We start from the raw sequence: 25,867 nt of genomic DNA, 5'->3' as shown, positions 1-25,867 counted from the left end.
CCAAGAGCAGGACCCAAGCCACCTGCACCAGCACAGCCAACAGCGTCCCTGTCTGCGGCAAGCAATTAGTTATTCAATTCATGGACATCCTTAATTAGCCTGGTTGTAATTTTGATATGATATTTTGCATTGGCTCGGCATACTCTGAAGTTTCAAAGCATTAGAGGAAAGGAAATAAATGCTGTTATACACAGGTCTGCTGGGAATGGCGGACCAAGGGCATCCTCAGCACTGCTTACTCAGAGAGCTACAGGTCCATCTGATTGAAAAGTCCAATCAGCAATGCCCTACCTGGCAGGAGTCCTATTTTCTGGGCAGGATTTTTTGTTTCTGTTTTTGTTTTTAAATTAAAGTATAATTGACATGCAAAGGGACAGGCTGTGATAACTAATGACGGCAGGATTTTTCTAGGCAATCAACACTAATAAGTAGAATTATTATCTTGAGATTACTGTACTAATTGTATCTCTCAATGAAATGCACAAAATCCCAAATCCTACTTGTCAAGTCAAATACTGGGCTTTGTAATAGGATGTTATTAATGAGATCCCCTTCCTTCCTGGCATTTCCAGAAAAGGCAAGCTTGTTACAGTCCCCCCAGGCTTTCTTTCAGGGAGGTCTGCTCTTCAATTCCTTTTCTGAATGGGATCTGCCCTTACGTGAATCCACAGTTCAGTATAAATTGGGCTAATATTTAGGTTTCAAGAACCAGTCATGAGTAAGATTGTGCACTTAACTCTTCTAACTTTCTTTTCAAAACAACCTTCTAAACAACTCTGACTCTGCTCACCTGGGACTAATCTGAGGTTGGTGGCCAAACAGTCACAAGCTTGACACCTGTCATACCCGACATTCCCTCTGTGCTTTCAAGCTTACAAAGCACTCGTGTGGATAAGTATCATCACGTTCTATTCTTCTAACAATCACACTAGGTAACCATAGTAAGTCCTTTTAAGGAGGAGGAAGCCAGGGCTGTCCTCAAGGGCAGGCAACCATATAATATGAAACTGCAGCTGTGACCCAGGTCTTCCCGGCCCACTTTGGAATCTCCCTGCCTCCTCACTAGCAGTGAGAACAGAAGATCACCTTCAAGTTTACAGCAGACACAATTAAGTGGGATCAGACAGGCCTACATTCACACTGGTGTTAGCCAACAGTTGACAACGGGGAGACTGGCTGATGTGGCTGGAAACCCCATGGCAGGACAGTGAGAAGATGCATCTGGGGCAGGGGAGGCTGAGAGGTTTGAGAGAATTCTTAACATTTCACTGGCTTCCCCACTGTAAAGACATCTTTGCCGGGACGCTGTGTGGCGCAGCAGATGAAGACTAATGTCACCCACATAGGTCTGTCTGGAGGTATACCCCCTACCTTCTGAGACTGGTTTTCAGAAGTGACCCAGGTTGTTTTAGGATGGGCTAGTTTTAAATTTGAGGTTTCTGTCTCCTAGCACAGCATGTCATTTGGTATTCTGGCCACAAGATGGCACCCCAGCACCTCCGTTTACCTGTCTGGTTGCGGCTAGGGTCAGGCAGCAAGCATGCGCATGCTTGCAAAAAAGCAAGCGGTGCACAGGGACCCATCAAGTCCTGACCCAGAGGGATCTGTGGTCCATGTTCTTACCAGCACGGACACGGCTTGCTGGCCTCTTGTGCTCAGAGCACTTAGTCGACACCCCATGGCACACCCATTAGCTGGCTGACTCAACTGACCAGCTGTCTAGATAAGAGCTGGCCGTAGGCAATACATACACATTAACCTCCTTCCTCCTCGGGAAAATGCCAATTCAAAAACCTCCAGCATAGTTAATGTTTTCATATCTAGCGATGGATGCGGGGCAGCGGGGACCCTCGTCAGTCCAGGCGGGAGCTTGAACCACTGCAGCCACCGTGGCAAACTGCAAGGCAGGAGCTACTCGAGCTGAGGCCATGGCCATGAGCCCGCAGTTCCGCCCCTCCACACACGCCCACCAGAAGACGTGCACAGCGGTACCCACAGCCACACAATCCACGGTGGCCTCAAATAGGACACTACCCCCGCGCCCAGCAGCCATGAAATAGATACGCTGTTGTATATTCACGCGGTGCAGCACCGTGAGAATAAGTAGGAGCATACGCAGCAACGATGACGAATGCGACACGGACGACACCGGGTGAGAGAAGCCAGGCTCAATACGACACCTACTGCCTAAGTCCGCTTACGCAAAGTCCAAAAGCGGGCAAAACTAGGCTATGCTTAGAAGTCAAGGCAGTGGCCTGGGCAACGGTGACTAAGAGGGAGTGTGGGGGTGGGGGCGGGGCCTGCCCACCTCCTGTCGACACAGGAGTGGTCAGTGTGTGAAGATTCACGGGGGCATAGACTTAGGATTTACGAGGGCGTTTTTGGGCTTACACGCTATACTTCAATAAAAAGGGCAAAAAAGTAGATCAACAGGGCTGGCTGGCAGGTATAGGAAGGTGAGAGTGTCCCTAAAACACAGCCCTGCCGCAAGAGGCCGGGCAGGAAAACTCACCTGGAGAGGCTGTGAGGGCCATCACACCATAGTAGGAGAAAGCACTGGCTTCGAATTTCATACCTTCTTTCCCAGCTTCTACTTCCACCTTCCCCTGTGAGAAGAAAAGGGGAGTGTTTTCAGTCCAGTTCCCTGACTCTATCTGCAGACTCTCGGCAAGATTTGTCCTTCCATCTAAATTCCTTTCCCAACCAACCCCGGGGAAGTAGAGCCTCAGATGACCTTTCCCAACTCAGCAGAGAGGGTTAATTCATCTCAAATATGAAGACTGGATTTGGCTGCAGATGCAGAGAAGACAGTAAAAGTGTGATGTTTAATTTCTGTGAGTCCCCTTGCTATTTCCCCAGCATCCTTATTTTTGTGCCTGGATGCTCCAGGAACCCGCCCAGTAACAAGAAGGCGGTGCTCTCGCCCCATCTGTGGAACCAACGCTGGGAAGACGCAGTCTTGCGGGAGCGTGAGCTGGGGCAGCATCAGGGTCAAGGGTTAACGAACACGGTTCGTGGCCGTGGAAGAGAGAGGACTACCCCAGAAGAGTTCTAGGGGCAGAATTCACTCTGGTCTTGCCAGCCCAGCATCCCACGTGTGCAGGCCCACCCCTTGTCATCCAGACTCCCCACGGGCCCTGCGACATCTCGGAACTCCCTCCTCACAGTCTTGGAAAAGTTCCTGAGGCCAGTCTCCTTCCATCAGGACAAAACCTCTCCCTGAAGTTCTCCTTTGCCTTCTCTTCCTCTAGCTTCTTAGTCCACAACTTCCCTCATCAGTTCCTCTGGGACGGACTGAGGCTGCCCGATTCATCCTGGTAGCTTTAGGCTCCACCATGACCCCCCTCACTGTAGGCGTTTAATATGCGTTTTCTGGGCGACTGCAATACCCCACTGAGTGAGTGGCACTTGTGGGTTTCCAAGACAAAGGTCACAGTGGCTCTTGTTCATGGTGCCTATAACCACCTCTCCAGTGAGAGGCTACCTTTACGGTACGTCCTCTATGACAGGTAAATAAAAATTATGGTACGATTTATTGAAGGGGCAGCTGGGCTAACAAGTCAGCGCTTTATTAACTCACTTAAGGCTTGTAACTCCATGAAGCAGACACAATTACCGCCCCCCCCCCCCTTACAAATCAGGAGAGAGAGGCACAGAAGGATTCAATAACCAAAGAACAAGCTCTTGACCGATAGGCTACACTATGCTATCCACTAACACAAACTATGATTTTGATCACCCCTATTATCATGTACTACATTCCCAATTACGAAGGACTTTCCTTAAATCAGTTCTTCAGAAAACTATTTATTGTCCCTCCTTTAGATTTTGAGTTCTTCACTCAAAATAGGAGTTTTATCCGCCCCCAACCAACTCTCTGCCATAAGAGAGGAACTGAAGACTCCACCCATAATATACAATCAACCTGCAAACAAACAGGTGCCCTGGGGTCCTGCGAGAAGACAGGCCTTGCCACCCACACATTTCCAGTGCAGGAGACAGAGGGGAGCATGTGAAAATCGATGGGACAAGGCAGTCAACAAAAATTCTCCACGAGGAACAAGACAGTAAGAACATAAGGAATTCGGAGAGAAAAAATTACTCCCTGCTCTTATACAGGCAAATTTTGTACAGGAAGGAAAATCTAAGGAGGATTTGAGCCGAGAGAAGAGAGGGCAGGTCAGAGGTGGGAGACAGAAGCCCGCCAGGCTCACTGAGTTTGCACAGGGAAGAGCGGGGAGATGGGGCAGAAAAGCAGCCTGGAGAGCAGGTTACACCGCAGAGCGCCTTGGACGACGAAGGGCTAGACTAATGAGGCCAGGTTCTTGCGCACAGGGGCTCTGGGGCTCGGCTTCAGGGAAACAAAGTCAAGGCTCACGCCGGGCTGGGAACCACAGGACCAGAAAAAGATTGCTAGGAGAGGAGCTACAGTTAAGGGATCGACACAGTTCGGAGAAAGCAGAGGGAGAAAGAAGCGTAAAGGAGGGAGGGGGAGTCACCAATCTTGACAGAAGTTTGCTCTGAGTGAGTGACCAGAAGAAGGGGCGCCATGAGCCCGTGAGCGCAGATAGGAAAGTGGGGAAGGGGTTGCATCTGTGCTGGGGGCAGGGAGGAGAGGACACCCTCCCTTCCAGAAGGAGGTCTTGGGGGAAGAGTCCATCAAAAAAGGCTGAAGAGGAAGAACAAAAGTTAGGAGAAAGTTCAGGACTGGAGAGGGAGATTAGGGAGGGCGGAGAGGGAGGGAGGTAGAGAGAGAAAGAGAGAAGTGGTGATAACTGAGCTGGCATCTTGAAGGAACAGGTGCGGGGAGAGTGAGGGACTTCAGAGGCAGGGACCCAGTTTTACTGGGAGTGCCTGATCGTATGGATCTTCTTAATTACTTATCCCTTTCTTCCTGGGCTAATGCTCAAGCTTCTATCAGTTAATATGTATGTATGTGCTATTTGAAAACATCTGTCTCTCTAGTTGGAAGCTTAACAGTGGTTTCACGACCATCTTGTAAGCCAAATTTCTTCTTTTAAAATTTTTTTCTTAGCTAAAAAAATCTTTTTTAACATTTAGTCATTTTTGAGAGAGCGTGAGCAGGGGAGGGTCAGAGAGCGTGGGAGAAACAATCCGATCCGAAGCAGGCTCTGAGCTGTCAGCACAGAGCTGGATGCAGGGCTCGAACTCAGAAACGCCAGATCATGACCTGAGCCCAAGTCAGATGCCCAACTGACTGAGCCACCCAGGTGCCCCACATAAGCCAAATTTCTATGCAGAAAATCCAGAGGAAGAATGAAATCCAACAGAGCCTCCTCATGACTTCCATCTTTACGGGTCTCCAGCTGATCTGGATCATTTGTCTTACAAGTTACAAGGCCCTCTGTATTCTGGGTCCCTGCAAATGGGTGTCCACTTACAATTCCTTATAATTACTGTCAGAACCAGCAGGGTAACAGCCGGTCCCCCAAAGACCGCAAATAACAATACCGGGTCTGCCTCTAGGAAAGGAGCCACGCTGGTGGAACCTCTGCCAAGTCAACTCAAAGGCAGTGACTCCCAGCCCTTGCTGTGCCCTGGAAATACCTGGGGATTTGAAAAAATAAACCTGATGTCTGGCTCCCACTCCCAGGCATTCTGATTTAACTCGTATGGGTGCAACCTGGGCATCAGGATTTTAATAAAGCTCTCCAGGGGATTCTAGCATGCAGCAAGTTTGGGAATCATTGCTACAAGGCTGTGTGAACAGCGGCCCCAGCTCCAGAGCCTCTATGTACCGTGGCCTCTCAGGAAACTCCCCCATAGCCACGGTGGCTGTTGAGCCCACGAATTAAACAAGGGCAGCCGCACCCAAGACTCAAAGCTCTGGATCACGTTCACCTCCTCCTCTGTCCTTGAGGACTGGCCTACAGGTGAGGGAGGATGGGTCGTCGTCTTCCACAGCCCACCCAGCCGACACCGACCAGGCTGCAGGCGGCGACACCTAGTCAGTGGTTCCTGGTGTCTCGATTCCCACAACCAGTAAAATATTCCTCCAGCCTCGGAGGGAGGGTTGACAAATCTTTATTTCCTACAGAGATTTTACACAACACAGCCATCTACTCGAACCATCATTGCACTCAGGACCAGCCATTTTATCCCCCAAATATAGATAACATACCATCATAGACTAACAGGTCTTTAAACTGAATACATGTAATTTTACATGTAACTTGCTGCAGCGGTCTTTATTTTTCTCATTTTTGTCTCAAACTGATGAAACCTTTGTCAAGCATCAGCCTTAAAGAACCACTGCGCAAAGCTAATCTTACATCATTTGTAAAATTGCAATAAAGGATCCCTGGGGTTCTTTTGAGTCAAACTTCGTATGATTCTACAATTCCAAGTTTTAATAACTGCCCATCCCTGTATTCCTCACTACAGAAGTGCAGCTTTTCTGGGAGGCAAGTTTTAGAAACATCCAGTAAACAGTTGTCACTCATGTATGTGTGTCGATGGCTCCCAGAAGTGACCATTTCCAAATAAACCTACCATATACAAACTGGGGCCACTCGCATGAAGAAATGGCTTGCCTGCCTCACAACCAGTCAGGTGTCCTTAGATAACAGCTTTTCCACGTAAGGAAGGGGCTACATATCAGTTATACTTTTTTAAAGTTCTTTTTGATGTTTATTATTGAGAGATAGAGTGCAAGCAGGGGAGGGGAACACAGAGAGGCAGACAAAGAATCTGAAGCAGGCTCCAGGCTCCGAGCCGTCAGCGTGGAGCACGACCCGGAGCTCGAACCTATGAACCTGGAGATCATGACCTGAGCTGAAGTCAGACGGTTAACCGACTGAGCCACCCAGGCACCCCTCAATTTTACTTTTGAAACATCCACAAATTTACTCTATCACACACACATAAAAAAAATCAGCACAGGACATGAAAAGGCTCCCAAAGGGAGCTAGGCTTCATATTTAAACTGACGAGAGGAGGGGGGCGCCTCCTCAGTCAGTTGAGCGTCCAACTTTGGCTCAGGTCATGATCTCACCATTCATGAGTTTGAACCCTGCATCAGGCTCGTCATTGTCAGCGTGGAGCCTGCTTTAGATCCTCTGTCCCCCTCTGTCTCTCTCTCTCTGCCCCGCCCCCCACTCATTCTCTCATTCTCTCTCCCTCCCCTCTCTCTCTCAAAAATGAATCAACATTTATCAACAGATAGGAAGGAAAGGCCTCACCATCTCAAACAAAGCTGGTTTCCCAAGTAAAGGTACCATCACAGAATCCCACCTTTCTTTGGAAGAAGGTCATTAGGTAACTCTCCTCAAAGCCTTTAGCGTCCAGAAGCCACACTGACAAAGCAGTCTGTGCCACACCTGGCCACAAGGTGGAAGCCTGTGCTAACCTAGTTGGCACAAGCAAGATCAACTGGTCAGTGGATGCCATGGACTCAGGGAGATCAGAGACTTCCTCAGACACCATATGCTGAGCATCTTCTCAATCTCCCGCTCACCTTTGCATTGAGTCTTTTTTTTTTTTTTTCCCCCTTAAATCACCATCACAAATTATTCAGCGGAGCTTGATATCTGAAAGGAGGTAACTGAATCCCAGGGGCGTGAACACCAGTTTGAATTCACCAGCACTGCCCAGTAAGAGGGGAAGCAAACCCAAAGAGAGAGGTCTGTTCTGGCACTCAAACGTGCCCTAGCAATTACTTTTCCATCTGGAATCCAGAGATGTAGTCTTTTTTTTTTTTAATTTTTTTTCAACGTTTTTTATTTATTTTTGGGACAGAGAGAGACAGAGCATGAACGGGGGAGGGGCAGAGAGAGAGGGAGACACAGAATCGGAAACAGGCTCCAGGCTCCGAGCCATCGGCCCAGAGCCCGACGCGGGGCTCGAACTCACAGACCGCGAGATCGTGACCTGGCTGAAGTCGGACGCTTAACCGACTGCGCCACCCAGGCGCCCCCAGAGATGTAGTCTTAAGACAGAAAGTTCTCTTCATGAATGTTTAATCAACATTAAAAAAAAAAAAAAAGTTACTTGATGGTCAAAAATTAATTTACATGTATTTTGGACCATCTGGTTGACCATCTCCTAACCAAATGCCACCACCGGATGTCAGTGCCCGTATTATTCACAGTTGCGTTATGAAGAGGGTATCCTCACAGCGCGAATCTTGACAGCTAAGCCCTGCTACTCAATCAGCTGGGAGCTTGCTAGAAATACATAGCATTTCAGACTCCACCCTAGCTACACCAAATCCCCAAAGTGAGCCCTCTGCACATGAAAGTGTAAGGAGCACTGAACTAGAGAGAAAGGGACAGAGGGGGACCAAACATAAATAATCCAGTCACACCCAGTGGAGGCCAATAACAGCACAGCATACTGCACAAACATTCAAAGGAATGGAACAAAGGGCTGAAGGGTCAGTCATCGCTGGCGCATGGAGACCCAAGCGTGCTAAATGCACAAGAGTCTGCCCCAGAGCCCCTGCCTCAGTACTGGGGCCGGTGGCACTTTCCTATCAGCCAGACAATGTTACAGACACGTTTAGAATGTTAATTACAACTTTGTTTTTGGTTTATACACGTCCGAACTCAAAGAGCCCAAAAGGAGCTTATACCTAGTTTTGTACTTATGCATATGTAAGTATAATTTGTTAAAAACAGGGTCAACTCGGGGCACCCGGGTGCCTCAGTCGGTTAAGCAAGCATCTGACTCTTGATATTGGCTCAAGTCATGATCTCACGGTTCGTGAGTTGGAGCCCCCAAGTTGGGCTCTCTGCTGACAGCTCAGAGGCTGGAGATTACTTTGGATTCTCTCTCTCTCTCTCTCTCTCTCTCTCTCAAACTTTTTTTTTCAAAAAACAGGGTCAACTCTGTGCATCCGAGTAATTTTTTTTTCCTTTAAAATGGGTGCTATCTGTACTTGCCTCAAGATTGAGGATCTATCATTCACTGGGATACACACACCCTGCAACTCAAAAATCTTCGAGAAGGGTTTGGTATTGAAAGTTTAAATTCCTCTTCTGGTAACAGGTGAAACGGTATTAGGTACTGTCGAGGGCTATATAAGCTCTAAGATGCCACCTCCACGAAAGAATGGATTTCAGTCTACAGGGAAAAATCCCTTCTGAATCCATGTCAGAGGCTCTAAAAAGCCAGAGTTGATGGGGAGTTCAACAACAACAAAAAAAGCTGAGACATGAAATCAACCAGAAAAATTAACACCAGGAAAAAAAAAAAAAAACCAACCTGTTCCTTTTATTGATTTTATAATTGGCAAAGAAAAGAGCTATGTTTTCTTAGTATTCTTTGTATTTACTAAAATCATAATGTGGTTATGGGCTGTGGAAGAATGCTAATTTTTTTTTGATTGGATATTTTACTCCCCAAAGGACCAACAAATCCCTCACTGTAAAATACCAAGTCTATGAATTAGAAAAATGGCTTATAGTACAATTATTGTGTACACACTCTTGACATATTTTTGTATATGCTTTCCACTTCTTTCATGACTATATAGTAGTCTCATCATATCACAATATAATTGGCTGAGACATATGTACTGCTACTTTCTAATGAACAGATTTGCTGTAAATATGTTTGCACAGATAGCTTTATAAAACAATTTCTTTAGATGCATGTATATGACAGATTGTATGGGTGTATTCCCAAAAGCAGGATGCCAGTTTAAAGATATGATTGATTCTATGGTACTTTTTCTTTTTTGTTCACTGAATATTCATCACGGATTTTTACAAAGATTTTTTTGTTTTTTGTTTTCTCCAATAAAAAAAAATACGGATGTTTAATTTAGTCAGTTGCCTTTCTGATACCTATTGATGTGAGCCTGAGGATTTGTTTCTTTACCACTTTCTGAATTAACAACGGCATATTTTGGTTTTGTTGCCCTTAAGCTAGTGCTGAATTCCTAAATAAACCTAATTTAGTCAGTCACACTGAGTAACTCTTGGGTATGTTGTCCATCTCTAACTGCTACCTTTCTAGTTAGGAAATGTGATGATCATACCATCTTGTCCCATCTTTATTGTATAGAAATTGAGCTCTCAGAGTTTCCTTTTTTTTTTTTCCCCATGTGATTTCCTTGAATCTAGTTTTTTCAAGGAGAGGAGAGAACTTCTCATTTTGTTGTTTTCTCTTATATCACATTAATTACATCAGTAGGATAAGATTAAAGATTTTGTTCATCTTTTATTTTTTTTTTAATTTTTAACATTTATGTTTAAGAAAGAGAGACAGAGACAGAGTGTGAGTGAGGGAGGGGCAGAGAGAGAGGGAGACACAGAATCTGAAGCAGGTTCCAGGCTCTGAGCTGTCAGCACAGAGCCTGACATAGGGCTTTAACTCACAAACCATGAGATCATGACCTGAGCCAAAGTCAGACGCTTAACCAACTGAGCCACCCAGGTGTCCCTGTTCATCTTTTAAAAGAACCAAATGTTGATTTCATTTATGGGCTGTAAGTCTTTCTCATTAGAATTTGCTTTCCTTCTTAATTTGTTCTTTTCAGTTTGTTTCCTTTTTCTAGATAATGACAGATTTTTTCTTATTTAAATATTTAGAAGAATAGTATTTTGTAAAACTGGCCTACTACATGTAAGAATAACATTCAAGACGGGGTGCCCGGGTGGCTCAGTCAGTTAAGCAACTGACTTCGGCTCAGTTCATGATCTCACGGTTCGTGAGTTCAAGCCCTGTGTCAGGCTCTGTGCTGATGGCTCAGAGCCTGGAGCCTGCTTCGGATTCTGTTTCTCTTTCTCTGCCCCTGCTCATGCTCTGTCTCTCCCACTCCCAAAAATAACATTAAAAAAAAAAGATGTAATTAAAAAAAAAAAGAACATTCAAGACACAAAATAACATGTATTTTATCATTTTCCATATATTTTCTAATTCAGTTGTTACTTAAGGTTTTCAGTTTGCTAATATTTTCAACAATTATTTTATTTATTTAGAATATGTGTTTATTTTGAGAGAGAGAGAGAGAGAGCTGGGGAGGGGCAGAGAGAGAGAGAGAGACAATCCCAAGTAGGCTCTGCACTGTCAGCACAGAACCTGATGCAGGGCTCAAACTCACAAACTGCGGGATCATGACCTGAGCACTGAGTTACTAACTTAGTTAGTAACTTAGCTAACTAACTGAGCCACCCAGGTACCCCTTTTCAACAATTATTTAAGTAGGTAGTATATGCACATAGTAAGAAATTCAAATTCAGGGGTGCCCAACTTCAGCTTAGGCCATGATCTCACGGTTCATGAGTTTGAGCCCCACGTCGGGTTCTGTGCGGACAGCTCAAAGCCTGGAGCCTGCTTCGGAATCTCTGTCTTCCTCTCTCTCGGCCCCTCCCCTACTCACGCTCTCTCTCTCTCTCTCAAAAATAAATAAACGTTAAAAAAAAAAAAATAAAAGATAAAGAAATTCAAATTCATTGGGAGAAGTCTCCCCTCCATCCTATTCCCAGTCCTCCAAGTCTCCTCCTTAGAGGCAACCACCTGTTACCAGACTCTTGAGTAACCTTCCAGACAGAGTTCATGTATATACAGACACACAAGTGAAACACATCAGGACACATTCTACACTCTGTTCGGAGTCTTACATAATACACCTTTGTAAGAGAATTGATCGCTACTTAAAAAATGGCTTAGTACTACTCTTCAATTATGTATTTTTAAATCTATTTCATTATGACCTATACAGGTGGCTCCAGAAATTTCTACCTTTCTGAGTTTAGAACTTACACATGACATAGCAAATGATCAATTTTATGGAAGTCACATGAAAGTTTTTAAAAAGTCTATTTCCCTGGTTTTATAGTTAATTTTCTCCAAATTCCCATTAATTTTATTAGTCAAGTTAAGACGTTTTTTTTCTTGGTAGGCTTACTCTATCATGGTAGAAAATAATTTCCACCAGAATTATGATCTTATCCATTTCTACTTTTATGTATGTATTGTGTTATTTAAGACCTGTAGAGTCAATAAGCTTTTATTTCACTGTTTATTACGCTTTTATCACTGTCCTTACTGATCCCTCCAATACATTTGAGTTGAAAAATCTATTTTTAGAGAAAACTTGACATTGTAGCCTTTTTATACTTAGGCAGTGGGAGGTATGTGCCTGGTAACTTACATTCTTTTAATTAAACCTACTTAAATGGTTTACTTTGAATAAATTAGACTTTACTTCATTAGAATTTAAACTCAAACGGATGTGTTTCTATTTCTTATTACATTCCAAACATCAATTACTTAATCAAAGAGTTTTTTTCCTAGTGTCTGCAGAAGAGGGAAGCTCATTGGCTCTGGGGCCAGGAATGGAAGGCAGATACTGAAGCTTTCTTCTGATTTAATGCTCTTGAACACAGCAGAGCATGGTCAACCACCTGGCACGAATTTGCAAGGTTGGGTTAGTGACATTTTAGAGTGGAATGGACTCTGTAAAAGGTGACAGCTGTACTAGGTTGACAGGGATTATGGTATTTCCTTTTGTTATACTCTGAGTACCTCAGGTAATTGGCCAGCCTGCAAGAACATGATTTTCACTAAACCCCATAGTTTAAACACCTCTGTAAATCCTCTTAATCCAGCACATACACTATTTCTAAACCCCCATGACATCATCAGTTCAACAATTCAAACAATTGTCACATTAATATTTAGCATGCCATAGGTATTCGATACAGGTACATACACACACATGCCTTCTCAAAAATATCTTTAAAGATTTACTTATAAAGGAACGATGAGTATGAGGTCCCTCCTCCATAAAATCTATTTCTAGATCCTTCAGCCAGGAAATGGCTTTCTTATACACCTGAAGAACACTCCTGAATCACAACTTTGTAAATGTTAACCACATAAAAATCAACAACTAGAAGCCACACAATTTCTAACATTGCTCCTGAAATTCACCCTGTCAGTCTTCAAACAACCATCGTTAGTGTAATTCAAAGTTTCTCTAGGTTTGAGGAGTAATCACATCTAGCTTTTATGAGAAACACAAATGCTTTATTCCCTCGCTGCAGTAAATAACTTCCCTATAGCCCCCTCAGTGTCAAGCATGTACGTCTCCAGAGAAAAACACAAATCAGGGTTGAATGAGACTAAGGTTACTAGAAAAATCAAGGTACTGGGGCGCCTGGGTGGCTCAGTCGGTTAAGCGTCCGACTTCGGCTCAGGTCACGATCTCGCGGTCCGTGAGTTCGAGCCCCACGTTGGGCTCTGGGCTGATGGCTCGGAGCCTGGAGCCTGCTTCCGATTCTGTGTCTCCCTCTTTCTCTGCCCCTCCCCCGTTCATGCTCTCTCTCTGTCTCAAAAATAAATAAAACGTTAAAAAGAAAAATTTAAAAAAAAAAAGAAAAATCAAGGTACTGAATTAGAAAACCTGCAAAGTTTCTAAGAAAGAATGTATGAAAGTGGTATGAAACCAGTTTATCCATGGATTTTTCTCCAGTTCCTTATTGCTGCATCTAGACATCGGGATAGCAACCCAACTTGAGACACGGACACAACACTTTGCAGAGTTTGACATCCAGACATCTGATAAGAGTTGTTTTCGCATTTAAAAAAAAAAAAAAAAAACAAAAACCTCTTTAATTGTCCCTTAGATAATTGGGACCTTGCTGGACTCATGTAAATTGCAGGACCTACCAAGTACTCATGACACTCTTACAATGCTACCTCCAATTCACATCTAGGAAATAACCAAAAACAGGAGACTGCCTCAGGGGCTAGGATTCTTGTGCTAAATCAACTCAGATTTCCTGTAAAAGTAACTCTTCAATAAAGAGGTACAAGACGTCAATAAAACCAGCACTTTCTTCATTGTACTGTTTATCTTGGCTTCCATGCCAAGGTCAGAGTTCTATTAGGTGCAACTGTGATATAATAAGGGCCTCCTATCAACCTACACACTAAATCCCCTCAGGGAGGGTTCAGAATGGACGAACCTTCTCGCCTCATAGAGTGGGTTATGTTATTAGTGAGAAGGAATTAAGTTTCCATTGCCATGAGAGGCTGTGATTCTCACATCAGTTCCCCTGTAGAACAGTCTGGTTAGTAACCAGGAATAAAAACAATAATAAATGGGGCGCCTGGGTGGCGCAGTCGGTTAAGCGTCCGACTTCAGCCAGGTCACGATCTCGCGGTCCGTGAGTTCGAGCCCCGCGTCAGGCTCTGGGCCGACGGCTCGGAGCCTGGAGCCTGTTTCCGATTCTGTGTCTCCCTCTCTCTCTGCCCCTCCCCCGTTCATGCTCTGTCTCTCTCTGTCCCAAAAATAAATAAAAAAAAAAAAAAAAAAAAAAAAAAAAAAAAAAAAACAAACAATAATAAATGGATTATTTTGATATTGTTCAGGGGAGACAGTAAGTTACCTCTAGGAAGTGGTATAAGACCAAGTCCTAACGAGGGGTGGAAAAAAGAAAAGGTGATTAAAAAAAAAAAAAAAAAAAAAAGGACGCAAGGAACTCAGTACACTTAAATTTCAAATGCCCCACACCAGGACTTAGATGTATATGGCCCCACACTCTCCAAAAAACACAAACCGTTGAATTCACCACTCTTCAAATGAACACCTCATCGCCTCAGCAATCGGTAAGTGCCCTTCAGTATGGGAAACGGAAGTTAACTAAGGGCATTACTTTAGATTGAAATTACTTCACAGCTAGGAAAACGGCGGTGGGGGGGGGGGGGGTTGAAAGCCTCCCATGGATAAGGCTACCCCGGAAGTTAAGTAGTTGAGTATGTAAACCTCGACACCCATTCATGTACAGAAAAGAAGTCTCCTGGGGACTGGAAAGGTGGGTACTCAGTGAGATCAAACAACTAGTGAATAATTCTTCTGACCTGCAAAATGAGAACGAAGTAGTCTACAGGTTTGTTTCGCTGGTAGAGGTAGTATTCTGGGGCTTTCTTGTTCTTCTCATCATACTTCAGTTCCTGGATGACATTGGGGTGCTTTAGCAGCCTTAGAAGGATCTTCTCTGACATCTGGGATGGGCTAAATGCTTCTACTTCTATAGATATAAACACAACTTGATATTACACTTCAAATGGATGGAAAAAAATTATACTAGTGATTAAGGTGTTTAGAATATGTAAGAATACTTGGAGTCAAAGCGAAACAATACGGATTAATGACACTTCCGTTTGGTGATCCACTGGGGGCAGATTACCTGGGAGGAATCAGAAAATACTGAATTTGCGTATTTGTGTCTTTTGACTTTTTCCTTTTCAACTTGTCATTGGTTTCAGTTCTTGTCAAAATTATCCTAATTTTCTGATACAAATCAAAGTCAACCAGAAGCAGGCTCCTGACTGCCAGGCCACCCTTCGAACAGGCCACAATAGTCTGACTGTCCAACAACAGCCAAAGGAAGAAGCAAAGGTCAGGAAGCATCTAGCATGGGTTAGTACCAGGTGCACAGACGAAGTGCTTCGTCTCTCATTCTCCCACTCCACTACCCTGAGAAGGTCTGGGAACAAAGGAAGGCAGAAATTCAGAAAGAAAAAAAAAAAGCAAGGCACGTGCACACATCAACATGCACTCCAACTTGCTAACTAAAAAAATAAAAGTAAAAAGTAGTGTGGATCTGTATTTACAGAGTTATCCCTTTTATTTCAGATGACAAAACTCCAAATTACTAACTCAGGCTTGCTCTACTGGACCTGGACATCATGGTATCTCAGAGGCAGAGCAGGAGAACATTCAGTTTTGAATCACGGTCTTCAAACAATGAACAATATTACCAGGATTAGAGAAGGAGTAAGTGAAAGACACTGCTTCCATGTTTAAAATTTTTTTCATTACATGAAACCATAAATTCTCTATTAGCTTCGGTGACTTTCTGGGCATAACAAAATAAGATAGAACGTTGTAGAAATTTTGGAAAATACAGAAAAAGGTAAAGAGGAAAATAAAATGATCTAGGAACCAACCACTCAATCACTCTGAGCAATTGGCGAGCATTTTTTTTTCTAGTACCTTCCCTAGGCCTGTGCCCCTGTGCGTGCGTGTGTGTGCGCGCGCGCACATAAAAACACAACGATAACCTTTACAGTTTTATATTGTTTTTTTCTCACTTCACATTAAATTAGGAGTATTTACCCAGGTCATAAATGTTATACGGTGAGCATTTCTACATATCTGAAAACACGATCTTAAAGGGCACGTGACAGTCCATCAAGTGGCTACTTGAGCCTTCTGTTCAAAATGTTTTAAGTACACGCTGCATGCAGCTGAAAGGCACCGGGTGCCCATCCTGGACACAGACGTCTTCTACAGGCCACTGGGTACCTTCAGATTTTCTCATGTATCCCCTGGCCAACAGAGCTCACCCTTCACCTAGAGAGCCATGTGGGGATGTGAGAAGGGTTAGTCAGTCTCAAGTCCATTCAACCTTGACCTTTCTGGAGCAGTCAAGTGCCGGCCGGATTGGTGGTTTTAATAATCATTCCGCTTGCCTCCTGGAATGGGCCCAAGTTAATCTGACTTGCAGAGGCCATCAAGACATCCATGTCAAAGCCCTGAGAATTTCCGATTCCATTAAAATCATAGAACGTTAGGATTTAATTCTGAAAATCTGCTGTTCTTCTTTGCAAATCATAGCACCTGTGTTACCACTGAGGTCCAACTGTTCTTCCAAGGCAAGCTGAAGAGAGAATTACTCAACCGTCTGACACACACAACCGAGCTGGTGGCTCGCACTGTCAGCCTACTCCACCAGCGGGGCTCTCCCCCGGACTTAGCCGGAAGCAGATGACCTGGCCTACCGTTCACATGCAGTGTGGCACTAACATTCATCCTTACCTTTCAGACCAATTTTAAGTTACTGGTCCACCCCTGGTAAATGTCTCAGAGGGTTCATGCCGACACTGAACACAGGAGAGGAGAGAATTTAAAAAGAAAAAAACAAAACAAAACAAACAAAACAAAACAAAAAAACAAAAAACAAAACACAAAAGTGGCATTACTTATCACCCCATTTCCCAGTCTCCACCCCCAGCCCACCCCAGTCAGTGGTGGGTGAGAAACACGCTCCAGGGTTTGTAGAGATTTCAAACTGTGATAAGCTGCACTTGCCTGTTGCTAGGAAACGGTGCATGGCCAAGAGAAGCTGTGGTGATATTTTAACCTTCATCTCGCTGTCTGTCTGCTTGAAGGCAGAAAAATCTTGCTTTCTTTCACGATGGGCCACTTTCTTTTTCGTTCTGTTATCAGCTGACAGAAGGGCAAGAAAAGATAAAAGGAAATGCATACTATTAGATCAGGGCTCTTTTTGAATGAAAACGACAGACTATTTTGCAAAGGCTCAACTATCTCTAGATTGCGGGCACTCTACGTACAAACACCAAACGGCAAGAGGAGACCGAATCCTCATCAAATCTGTGCGGCACGGTCAGGACCCATCCCGAAGCAAGCAGTCAAGGCATGCTGACTAGGAGCGACCGTGAACATTCTTCGTGAAGATCGCTGGAGCCCTCGCAAGTACACTAACGGGCGGTCACGGACACAACCCTCCCAGAACCCACGTAACCACAGCAGCAGTTTGGAGCATGCACTGTCTCCCGCTACTCGATGTCACCACGCTGCAGGAAAGAACAATCACCGTGTGACAGATGACACGGTGACGCGTGCCCCTGCCTTTCAGAGAGGCTCCTAGCCTCTGCCGAGACAGGGAAAACAAACATACGGACAAAACCTCTTAGGAAACAGACGAACAAGAACACTTTCGTGGAACAACATTTTAACAATGGTATCTGTTAGCTTCGTTTCTACTCCAGACCAGGAGGTCCTCAAGGTCAAGCAAATACGAAGAAGGTCATCCAGAAGAGAGGTCAGCGCACTTCTCTCGTCAAGGGCCAGATAGTCAGTATGTGAGGCTCTGTGGGTCATGCAGTACTGAGTAACTGCTCAGTTCTGCTGGTGAGCCAAAGCACCCATATGTAAATGCCTTACCGTGGCCGTTGTGCCAAATAAAACTTTATCACAGACGTGAAATTTGAATTTCATATTATTTTCACAAGTCACAAAGTAATTATACTTTTGATGTTTTTCAACAATTACCAAATGTAAAAAAAAAAAAAAAAAAATTTGTTCTCAGCTTGTGGCCTGTACAAAAACTGGTGGCAAGTACTTGTCGGCTGTAGTTTGCAAACCCTGAATCCAGAAGGTGTCTAATACAAAGCCTTTCCACAAGTATTTTTTGTTGACAAAGAAGCGATCAAGAAAAAACTAGGTTAAAGACAAGACCTCAATCACTTGCTCCTTTCCCAAGAATCCTGAGTCTGTACATTACCATTTCATGCCGAGGGCCAAACAGACTAATTACCAGGCTCATCCTGGGGAAAGGGCAATCCTAACCTCTCATTTTCTTTCTCTTTCGGCTCTGATTCTTTTGCAAACCAGAGAGCATACATCAACACCAAATTTCAAAATAAGTTTCTAATGGCAAATGCACTCATCCTCCCTGATGGCCTGTTTACCTCAAGAATATACCTGAAACCACGGGCTCACCAATCCATCTCACAAGGCACATTAGGCAACACTTCTGCGTGAAATCAGTCTAATTGAGGTTTAAAAGAAGTTAACTGAAGGGGCACTTGGGTGGCTCAGTCAGTTAGATGTCCGACTTCAGCTCAGGTCATGATCTCAAAGCTCATGAGTTCGAGCCCCGCGTCGGGCTCTGTGCTGACAGCTCAGAGCCTGGAGCCTGCTTCAGATTCTGTGTCTCCCTCGCTTTCTGCCCCTCCCCTGCTCACATTCTCTCTCTCTCAAAAATAAATTAAAAGTTTTAAATAAAAAGTTAACTGAAATGCAAATGTAAGATCTCATACACGTCTTAATTATGTTTCTTATGACGAGTACTACCCTTGAGGAAACAAAATAAATAGAAAGAGACACACTGGGTATTAAATAGTCACTGTGAGGAAGGCTGAAAAGAATGTAAACACACAAATAACAATATTCTTTATTATGTGACCTCCGTGCACTCTCCAAGTGTCAAAAGGATAAAACACATAGGAACTGGTGTTTTTAAAGAACACAATTTGTATGTATACACACACACACACACACACACACACACACACACACACACGTGATAAAAAAAAATAAGATGTTTTCAGAAGCGAGTCACTACCTAAATATAAAGTTTATCCTTCTAAGGCCACATGGAAGGCTCTCATTTTTAAAGTGCAGGGCATGGCCCTTCCAGTATGACTGAATAAAAATCACTCTGCTTTAAGGAAGACAGGCCTTGTCCCAGGTGCCCCAGGCCATTTGAAGATTCCATTTCCTCTCTAAGTCATGTTTTAAAAACCAAACAGAGCCCAGATATTCATCTCTGCCCCATCTCTGAGAGCCCCAAACATCTTCAGGCATTGGGCCATCTTTGGGATCATTAGCCTCTTGAAAGAGCCCTGCTTTACTAAGAAGTGAGGCTGAAAAAGAAGGTTCAAATTCCACAGTCCAATAATCCAGTTGTGGACTTTAATGAGACAGTATTCAGGTTCAATACTCAGCCCAGGTTCAAGTTTACTCCTGGACAAACACCAGTGAATCCTCCCCTCCCCCTGCCCCAAGCTAAGCCACTCCTACCCACTTCACCCATTTCCACCTGCCCCCAAAAGAAGACAGAAGAGCAGAGAAAGGGAAAAACATTCTTATTGTGTACCCTACCCTGCCCTGCTTCCTATACCCACACCTTACCACTGCTGTCACAGCAAACTTACATTTGCAAATCTCACCTCTACCCTGGCCCATGGGTTCTGGAACAAGGACATTTAAACAGCTGCTATCCATCAATGTAGCAAATCCCCCTCACAAGCAGCAAAAGAAATTTATCTGAAAACAATTGCCTAGTTTGGAAAATAAAAATTTAGTAAAGAACAATTCTTTTTCCACATGTAGAATAAGTATAAAAACATGAAAGGAGTTTTCTGTTCAGGGCAAGTAAGGCCCAGATCAATGGTTAGAAGCAGCTGGCTTTTCAAAAACAAAAAACACTGCCACTTGACATCACAGGACCTGCCCATTCTTTCCCCCCTCTGATGAAGGGCCTAGAACATATCGATAAGTTGTCCCACACATACAGCATGTAGTTAGAAACAGAGGCAGATTACAACAGGAGACAGGAGAGGACTCACGAAGTACATGACAGAAAAAAAAGGCAAAGTTTTGAAAAATTACACTCAGACTACTCACTGTATAAATCTGTTTCATCTAGAATCTCAGATTTGATGATTTCTTCAATCACATCTTCTAATGTGACAATTCCCAGAACTTCATAAAATGGGTCCCCTTCTCCCTCATTGTTTACTCGCTGCACAATAGCCAGGTGAGATTTACCTTTAAAGAAAAGAAAACAAACTTTAAGGAGGAATTTTCGGAATTTTCTGAACCAAGTCTTTTATGTGATTTTGTTAAGGATAGCAGCAAACGCAGACACCAGATTATCAGAGTCTGCATTTGGGCATTTCAAGATGGTACCAACCATTTCTTGATGGTATTAAGAAATACCAACAAAGGGAAAAGCTTCCTGAGCCACGGAAAGCAAGACCATCCGATCAGAAGAGCCTCACCTTGTGTGCACACTGGCCCACACCACATTACCGTTTGCTTCCTAATGGATTTGGTCTTCAATCATGTCAGCTCTCCCTTTGTGACTTTTTAGCAACTGCTACGTTACTTTAGGAGGACGGCTGTCAAAGTGTGGTCCGTGGAACCTTAGGGATGCCCAAGACCCTCTCAGGAAGGTGGTGACGTCAAAGTACGTGCAGCAGAACACTGACATGTTCCTGGCCTTTTTTCACTGTGCTGGTATTCGAACCAATGATGCAAAGGCGCCTGAGCACAAGCCAAGGTAGTGGCAGCAGACGGTCTTCCGCCACCACACATGCACAGGAAAGGGTGAAAAAGTCCATTTCTCCTCAGAATGTCCCTGATGAAGACGTAACAATTAATTGCGTTAAGTCTTGACCTTGAGTACTTGTCCTTTCATACCCTGTGTGGCAAAATGAGACGTACCATAGAAGACTTGTCGCTTCCTGAAGTACAATAGTTGTCTTGAAGAAAGGCACTCAACTGTTTGAGTTTTAGGTTGTGCTAGCCACGTTTTTCACTGGACATCATTTTTACCTGAAGGATAACTACCAAACTGAGGGTATCCAGACTTGGATATTTGGAAAATATTTTCTTGAAAATGAACAAAATGAGCCTGCTATGTCAAGGAAAACAGCAGTGTTTGCTAATGATCAACTTCGGGCTTTTAAGGGAAAATCAGAATTCTGGGAAACCCATATCCACCAAAGGCTTGAGAACTTCTCAACAAAAGACCTTTCTGATAACAAGTATGATGTCCATTTTTTTTCAATGTTTTTCTTTCTTTATTTTTAATGTTATATTTATTTTTGTGAGAGAGAGCATGCAAGCAGGGGAGGGGCAGAATGAGAGGGGGACAGAGGATCCAAAGTGGGGTCTGTGCTGACAGCAGCGAGCCCAATGCAGGGCTCGAACTCACGAACCAGGAGATCATGAATGAAGCTGAAATCGGATGCTTAACTGACTGAGCCACCCATGCACCCCTTTTTTATTTGAGAGAGAGAGCATGAGCAGGGGAGGGGCAGAGAGGGAGAATCTCAAACAGTCTCTGTACTGCCAGCACAGAGCCCCACACGAGACTCGATCCCGTGAACCCTGAGATCATGACTTGAGCCGAGATCAACAGTCAGACACTTAACCGACTGAGCCACCCAAGCGCCAAACAAGAGCGATTTTTAAAATACTGAATACTGGGGCGCCTGGGTGGCGCAGTCGGTTAAGCGTCCGACTTCAGCCAGGTCACAATCTCGCGGTCCGTGAGTTCGAGCCCCGCGTCAGGCTCTGGGCTGATGGCTCGGAGCCTGGAGCCTGTTTCCGATTCTGTGTCTCCCTCTCTCTCTGCCCCTCCCCCGTTCATGCTCTGTCTCTCTCTGTCCCAAAAATAAGTAAAAAACATTAAAAAAAAAAAAAATTTAAAATACTGAATACTGATGGGGCACTGGATGGCTCAGTCGGTTGAGCATCTGACTGTTGATTTTGGCTCAGGTCATGATGCCAGGGTCATGGGATCCAGACCCACATCCAGCTCCATGATGAGAATGGAGCCGCTTAGGATTCTCCCTTTTTCTCTCTGCCCCTCTTCCCCTGCTCATGCACATACTCTCTAAAATAAAATTTAAAAGTAAATAAAAACAAAATACTTTATAATAAAATGGATCCACATTTCAAAGATCTGTATAACTCAGTGAACCAATATTTTCCAAATGACTGTGGTAATGATGTTACCAAATCATGCACAGGTCATCTATTCAGAGCACAAGACATACAATTGGTTTTTCCCCCCTCTCATAACCTATTAAAAAAAAATTTTTTTTTCAAGTTTTCATTTAAAGGGCACTGGGGTGGCTCAGTCGGTTAAGCACCTGACTCTTGATTTCAGCTCAGGTCATAATCTTATGGTTCATGAATTCAAACCCCACATCAGTCTCTGGGCTGACAGCATGGAGCCTGTTTGGGATTCTCTGTCTCCCTCTCTCCCTCTCTCCCTCTCTCTCAAAAATAAATAAATAAACTTTTTTTTTTTTTTTTAAGACACAAAATCTTTTAAAACAAATTTTCATCTAAGGGGCGCCTGGGTGGCTCAATCACTTATGCATCTGACTCGTGATTTCAGCTCAGACCTTGAGCTCAAGGTTTGTAGGATCAAGCCTTGTGTGGGGCTCTGCACTGACAGGTGAGGAGCCTGCCCGAGATTCCCTCTTTCTCCTTCTGACCCTCCCCTACTCACGTTCTCCCATGGTCTCAAAATAAGCATTTTTTTTTAAAGTTCCCATTTAAATTCCAGTTAGTTAACATACAGTGCTGTATTAGCTTCAGGTGTACAATGTAGTGATTCAACAGTTCCATACATCACACAGTACTCATCACGAATGCCCTCCTTAATCCCCATCACCCATTTAGCCCATTCCCCTGCCCACCTTCCTTCTGGGAACCATCAGTTTGTCATCTATAGTTAAGGCTCTGTTTCTTGGTTATAACACTGGTTGTTTTTTTAAATAACCTTTTTATTTTGGAATAATTTTAAAGGAAGGTTGTAAAGACAGTACAGAATTCCTGTGTAGCCTTCACTCAGTTGCTCCCCTCGTTAACATTGCGCATTGCCACAAAATATTTGTAAAACTAAGACATTGACATTGATACAGTACTAGTAAGTAAATTCTAGACTTATCTGGATTTCACCAGTATTTCTATTAATGTTCTCTTTCCGTATCCAATCCAGAGTACCACACTGCATTTACTTGTCATGTCTCCTCTGGTATCTGAGAGTTTCTTAGTCTTTTCTTGTTTTTCATGACCTTGACAATCAAGGATTACTAGTCAGGAATCCTGTAGAATGTCCTTTGATTTGGTTCGTCTGATGTTTCCTCATGATTAGACTGGGGTTTATGGGTTTTCTAGTTACATCATATCAGGGCTTACATGACAGCCACATGACATTCTTGAGTTTCTCCACTTTAAAGTTACTAATTTTTCTTCTTTCCCTAATTCTATTCTTTGGAAGCAAGTCACAAAGTCTAGCCCACCCTCAGGGAGGGGTGAGGAATAGAAATTAAGCTCTACTTCCTGGAGTGGGGGAGTCCCTACATATGTTATTCAGAATTTTTTCTATAAGGAAGATTTTTTTCTTAAGTAGGCTCCAAGCCCAGCATGGAGCCCAACATAGGGCTCAGACTCACAACCCGGAGATCAAGACCTGAGCTGAGATCCAGAGTCGGATGCTTAACCAACTGAGCCACCCACATACTCCTATATAAGGAAGATTTCAGATGAAAGGATTTTAATTGAACAGTCACCCAAAGCCCACTGGTATAGTTTCAGATTCTACATTGCAACTACTCTTTAAAAAACTACCACTTGTGTTGGGGCGCCTGGGTGGCGCAGTCGGTTAAGCGTCCGACTTCAGCCAGGTCACGATCTCGCAGCCCGTGAGTTCGAGCCCCGCGTCGGGCTCTGGGCCGATGGCTTGGAGCCTGGAGCCTGTTTCCGATTCTGTGTCTCCCTCTCTCTCTGCCCCTCCCCCGTTCATGCTCTGTCTCTCTCTGTCCCAAAAATAAATTAAAAAAAAAAACGTTGAAAAAAAAAAAATAAAATAAAAAATAAAAAACTACCACTTGTGGAGTTCTGGTATAGTATCAAAGAAGAATATTCACAATTTCCCACAAAGGCTGTCAAAATAGGCAAAAAGCCTCCTTTTTCCAAATAAATGATCTTTGTGGAGTCAAATTTTCTTCATATATTTCACTAAAACATATACTGCACAGACTGAATGCAGAACAAAGTAGGAGAATCCAACTTAGGTAATAAAGATATATAAAGAGGTAAAACAATGACCCTTATTTTTTGTTTTGGACAAGTTACTTTTTAAAAAAATGTTATTTACATAGCAGATTTACTCATCTTTTTTTTTTTTTTTTAACATTTATTTATTTTTGAGACAGAGAGAGAGCATGAACAGGGGAGGGTCAGAGAAAGAGGGAGACACAGAATCCGAAACAGGCTCCAGGCTCTGAGCTGTCAGCATAGAGCCTGACGCGGGGCTTGAACCCACAGACCGTGAGATCATGACCTGAGCCGAAGTCGGACGCTTAACCGACTGAGCCACCCAGGCGCCCCTACTCTTATCTTTTAAAAGTGAATTAGTAAGTCCAGATGTTTTACCTGACTCAGTTTTAATTTCAAATACAGTAAATATCAAAAGATGTAACCTACGTAAACAAGAGTTCAGGGGTCCTCAATTTTTAAGAGCTTCAAGGGATCCGAAGACAAAGTTTAAGAACTACCACAGGAGACGCCCAGAATGGCAACGGGATAACATGTTCTCTGGAGTTGAACAGCCCTGGCTTTGAACCCCAGCACTGCCACTTCTTAGCTATTACCAGCTGTGTGATCACCAGCAAATGACAGAACTTTCCTGAGCCTCAGTTTCCTCATCTCTTAAAACCAGGCTAATAGTAATTTCTGCCCCACACCATCGCTGTAAATATCAGCGGTAGTGTTGGGATCTGGCAAAGACAGTGGCTGGGAGTCACTGAGCCATCAATAAATGGCAACTCGTACTCTTTTTAATCTTCCTCAGTTCTAAGGCACCATCAACTTATTACCAGCTTATCTGGAGACCAGAAAACCCATGATATTCAAAGTATACCATGAAACAACGATACATTTCCATTTCGGAAAAATCTTTTAAAATAACGACGCATCTCTCAAATGCCATTATTGGTTTCCCTAAATCCAAAGCATGTGAGGCATCTGAAACATATCTTTGAGTTAAGCCAAGTAAACATGATCTGGAGATTTCATGATCAGTTAACATGTATATTAGTTGTTTTTAATGACAGGGTAAGGATTTTTTTTGGGGGGGCGGGGTCCTTTAAATAAAGTTTACTTAAAACTTCAAATTGGGTGAGTTCACCCAGACACAACCAGCTAGACAAACTAAAAATATTCTCTGGAGGCCAGGTCTGATCAAGTTCCCAGCACTTACTCAGAAACTGGCTTTGGTTGTATGGGTTTGTTGGCCCTTTCTTGCTCTGCCTCAGACCCCTTTACGGGCAACAACGTCTGGAAGCCTAGAAGTTTAGATTGTTAGACAATTAGGCATCCTAACAATTTTTATCCTTAGCGTGCTCATGCTCAAAGAATGAAAATATTTTGAGCAAATGAGACTAGGAGGGAAACTTATCAGCAATAGATATAAACACGCATCAGGTCACGTCAGTGCTACCCTAGTCCATTCCGTCCGGTCAGTTTCTCACATCTGCTTTCCCAAGGCCCCAA

The 25,867-nt window shown here is 43.7% G+C and overlaps 1 protein-coding gene across 4 annotated transcripts in view; it reads right to left on the bottom strand.

Moving 5' to 3' along the window:
• CNNM2 (cyclin and CBS domain divalent metal cation transport mediator 2) overlaps positions 1–25,867 on the bottom strand; it is a 147,345-nt gene that overhangs the window by 6,747 nt on the left and 114,731 nt on the right. For 2 of the 4 annotated variants that reach the window (XM_058697639.1, XM_058697640.1), the window contains exons 2-5: positions 20,195–20,338; positions 17,072–17,209; positions 14,836–15,005; positions 2,513–2,606 (exon numbers count right to left, since the gene is read on the bottom strand). In XM_058697639.1, the coding sequence (XP_058553622.1) occupies positions 2,513–2,606; positions 14,836–15,005; positions 17,072–17,209; positions 20,195–20,338 (546 nt within the window). Of the gene's footprint in view, positions 1–2,512; positions 2,607–14,835; positions 15,006–16,798; positions 16,864–17,071; positions 17,210–20,194; positions 20,339–25,867 lie in introns of those variants that run through there. The other 2 variants (XR_009252557.1, XR_009252558.1) reach the window with 2 other exon arrangements.

The sequence above is a fragment of the Neofelis nebulosa genome, chromosome 13 (genome assembly GCF_028018385.1).
Source record: "Neofelis nebulosa isolate mNeoNeb1 chromosome 13, mNeoNeb1.pri, whole genome shotgun sequence".
Taxonomy (NCBI): Eukaryota; Metazoa; Chordata; class Mammalia; order Carnivora; family Felidae; genus Neofelis; species Neofelis nebulosa.
The sequence above is the reverse complement of the archived record's forward strand: the minus strand, read 5'-3'. Positions and strand labels throughout refer to the sequence as shown.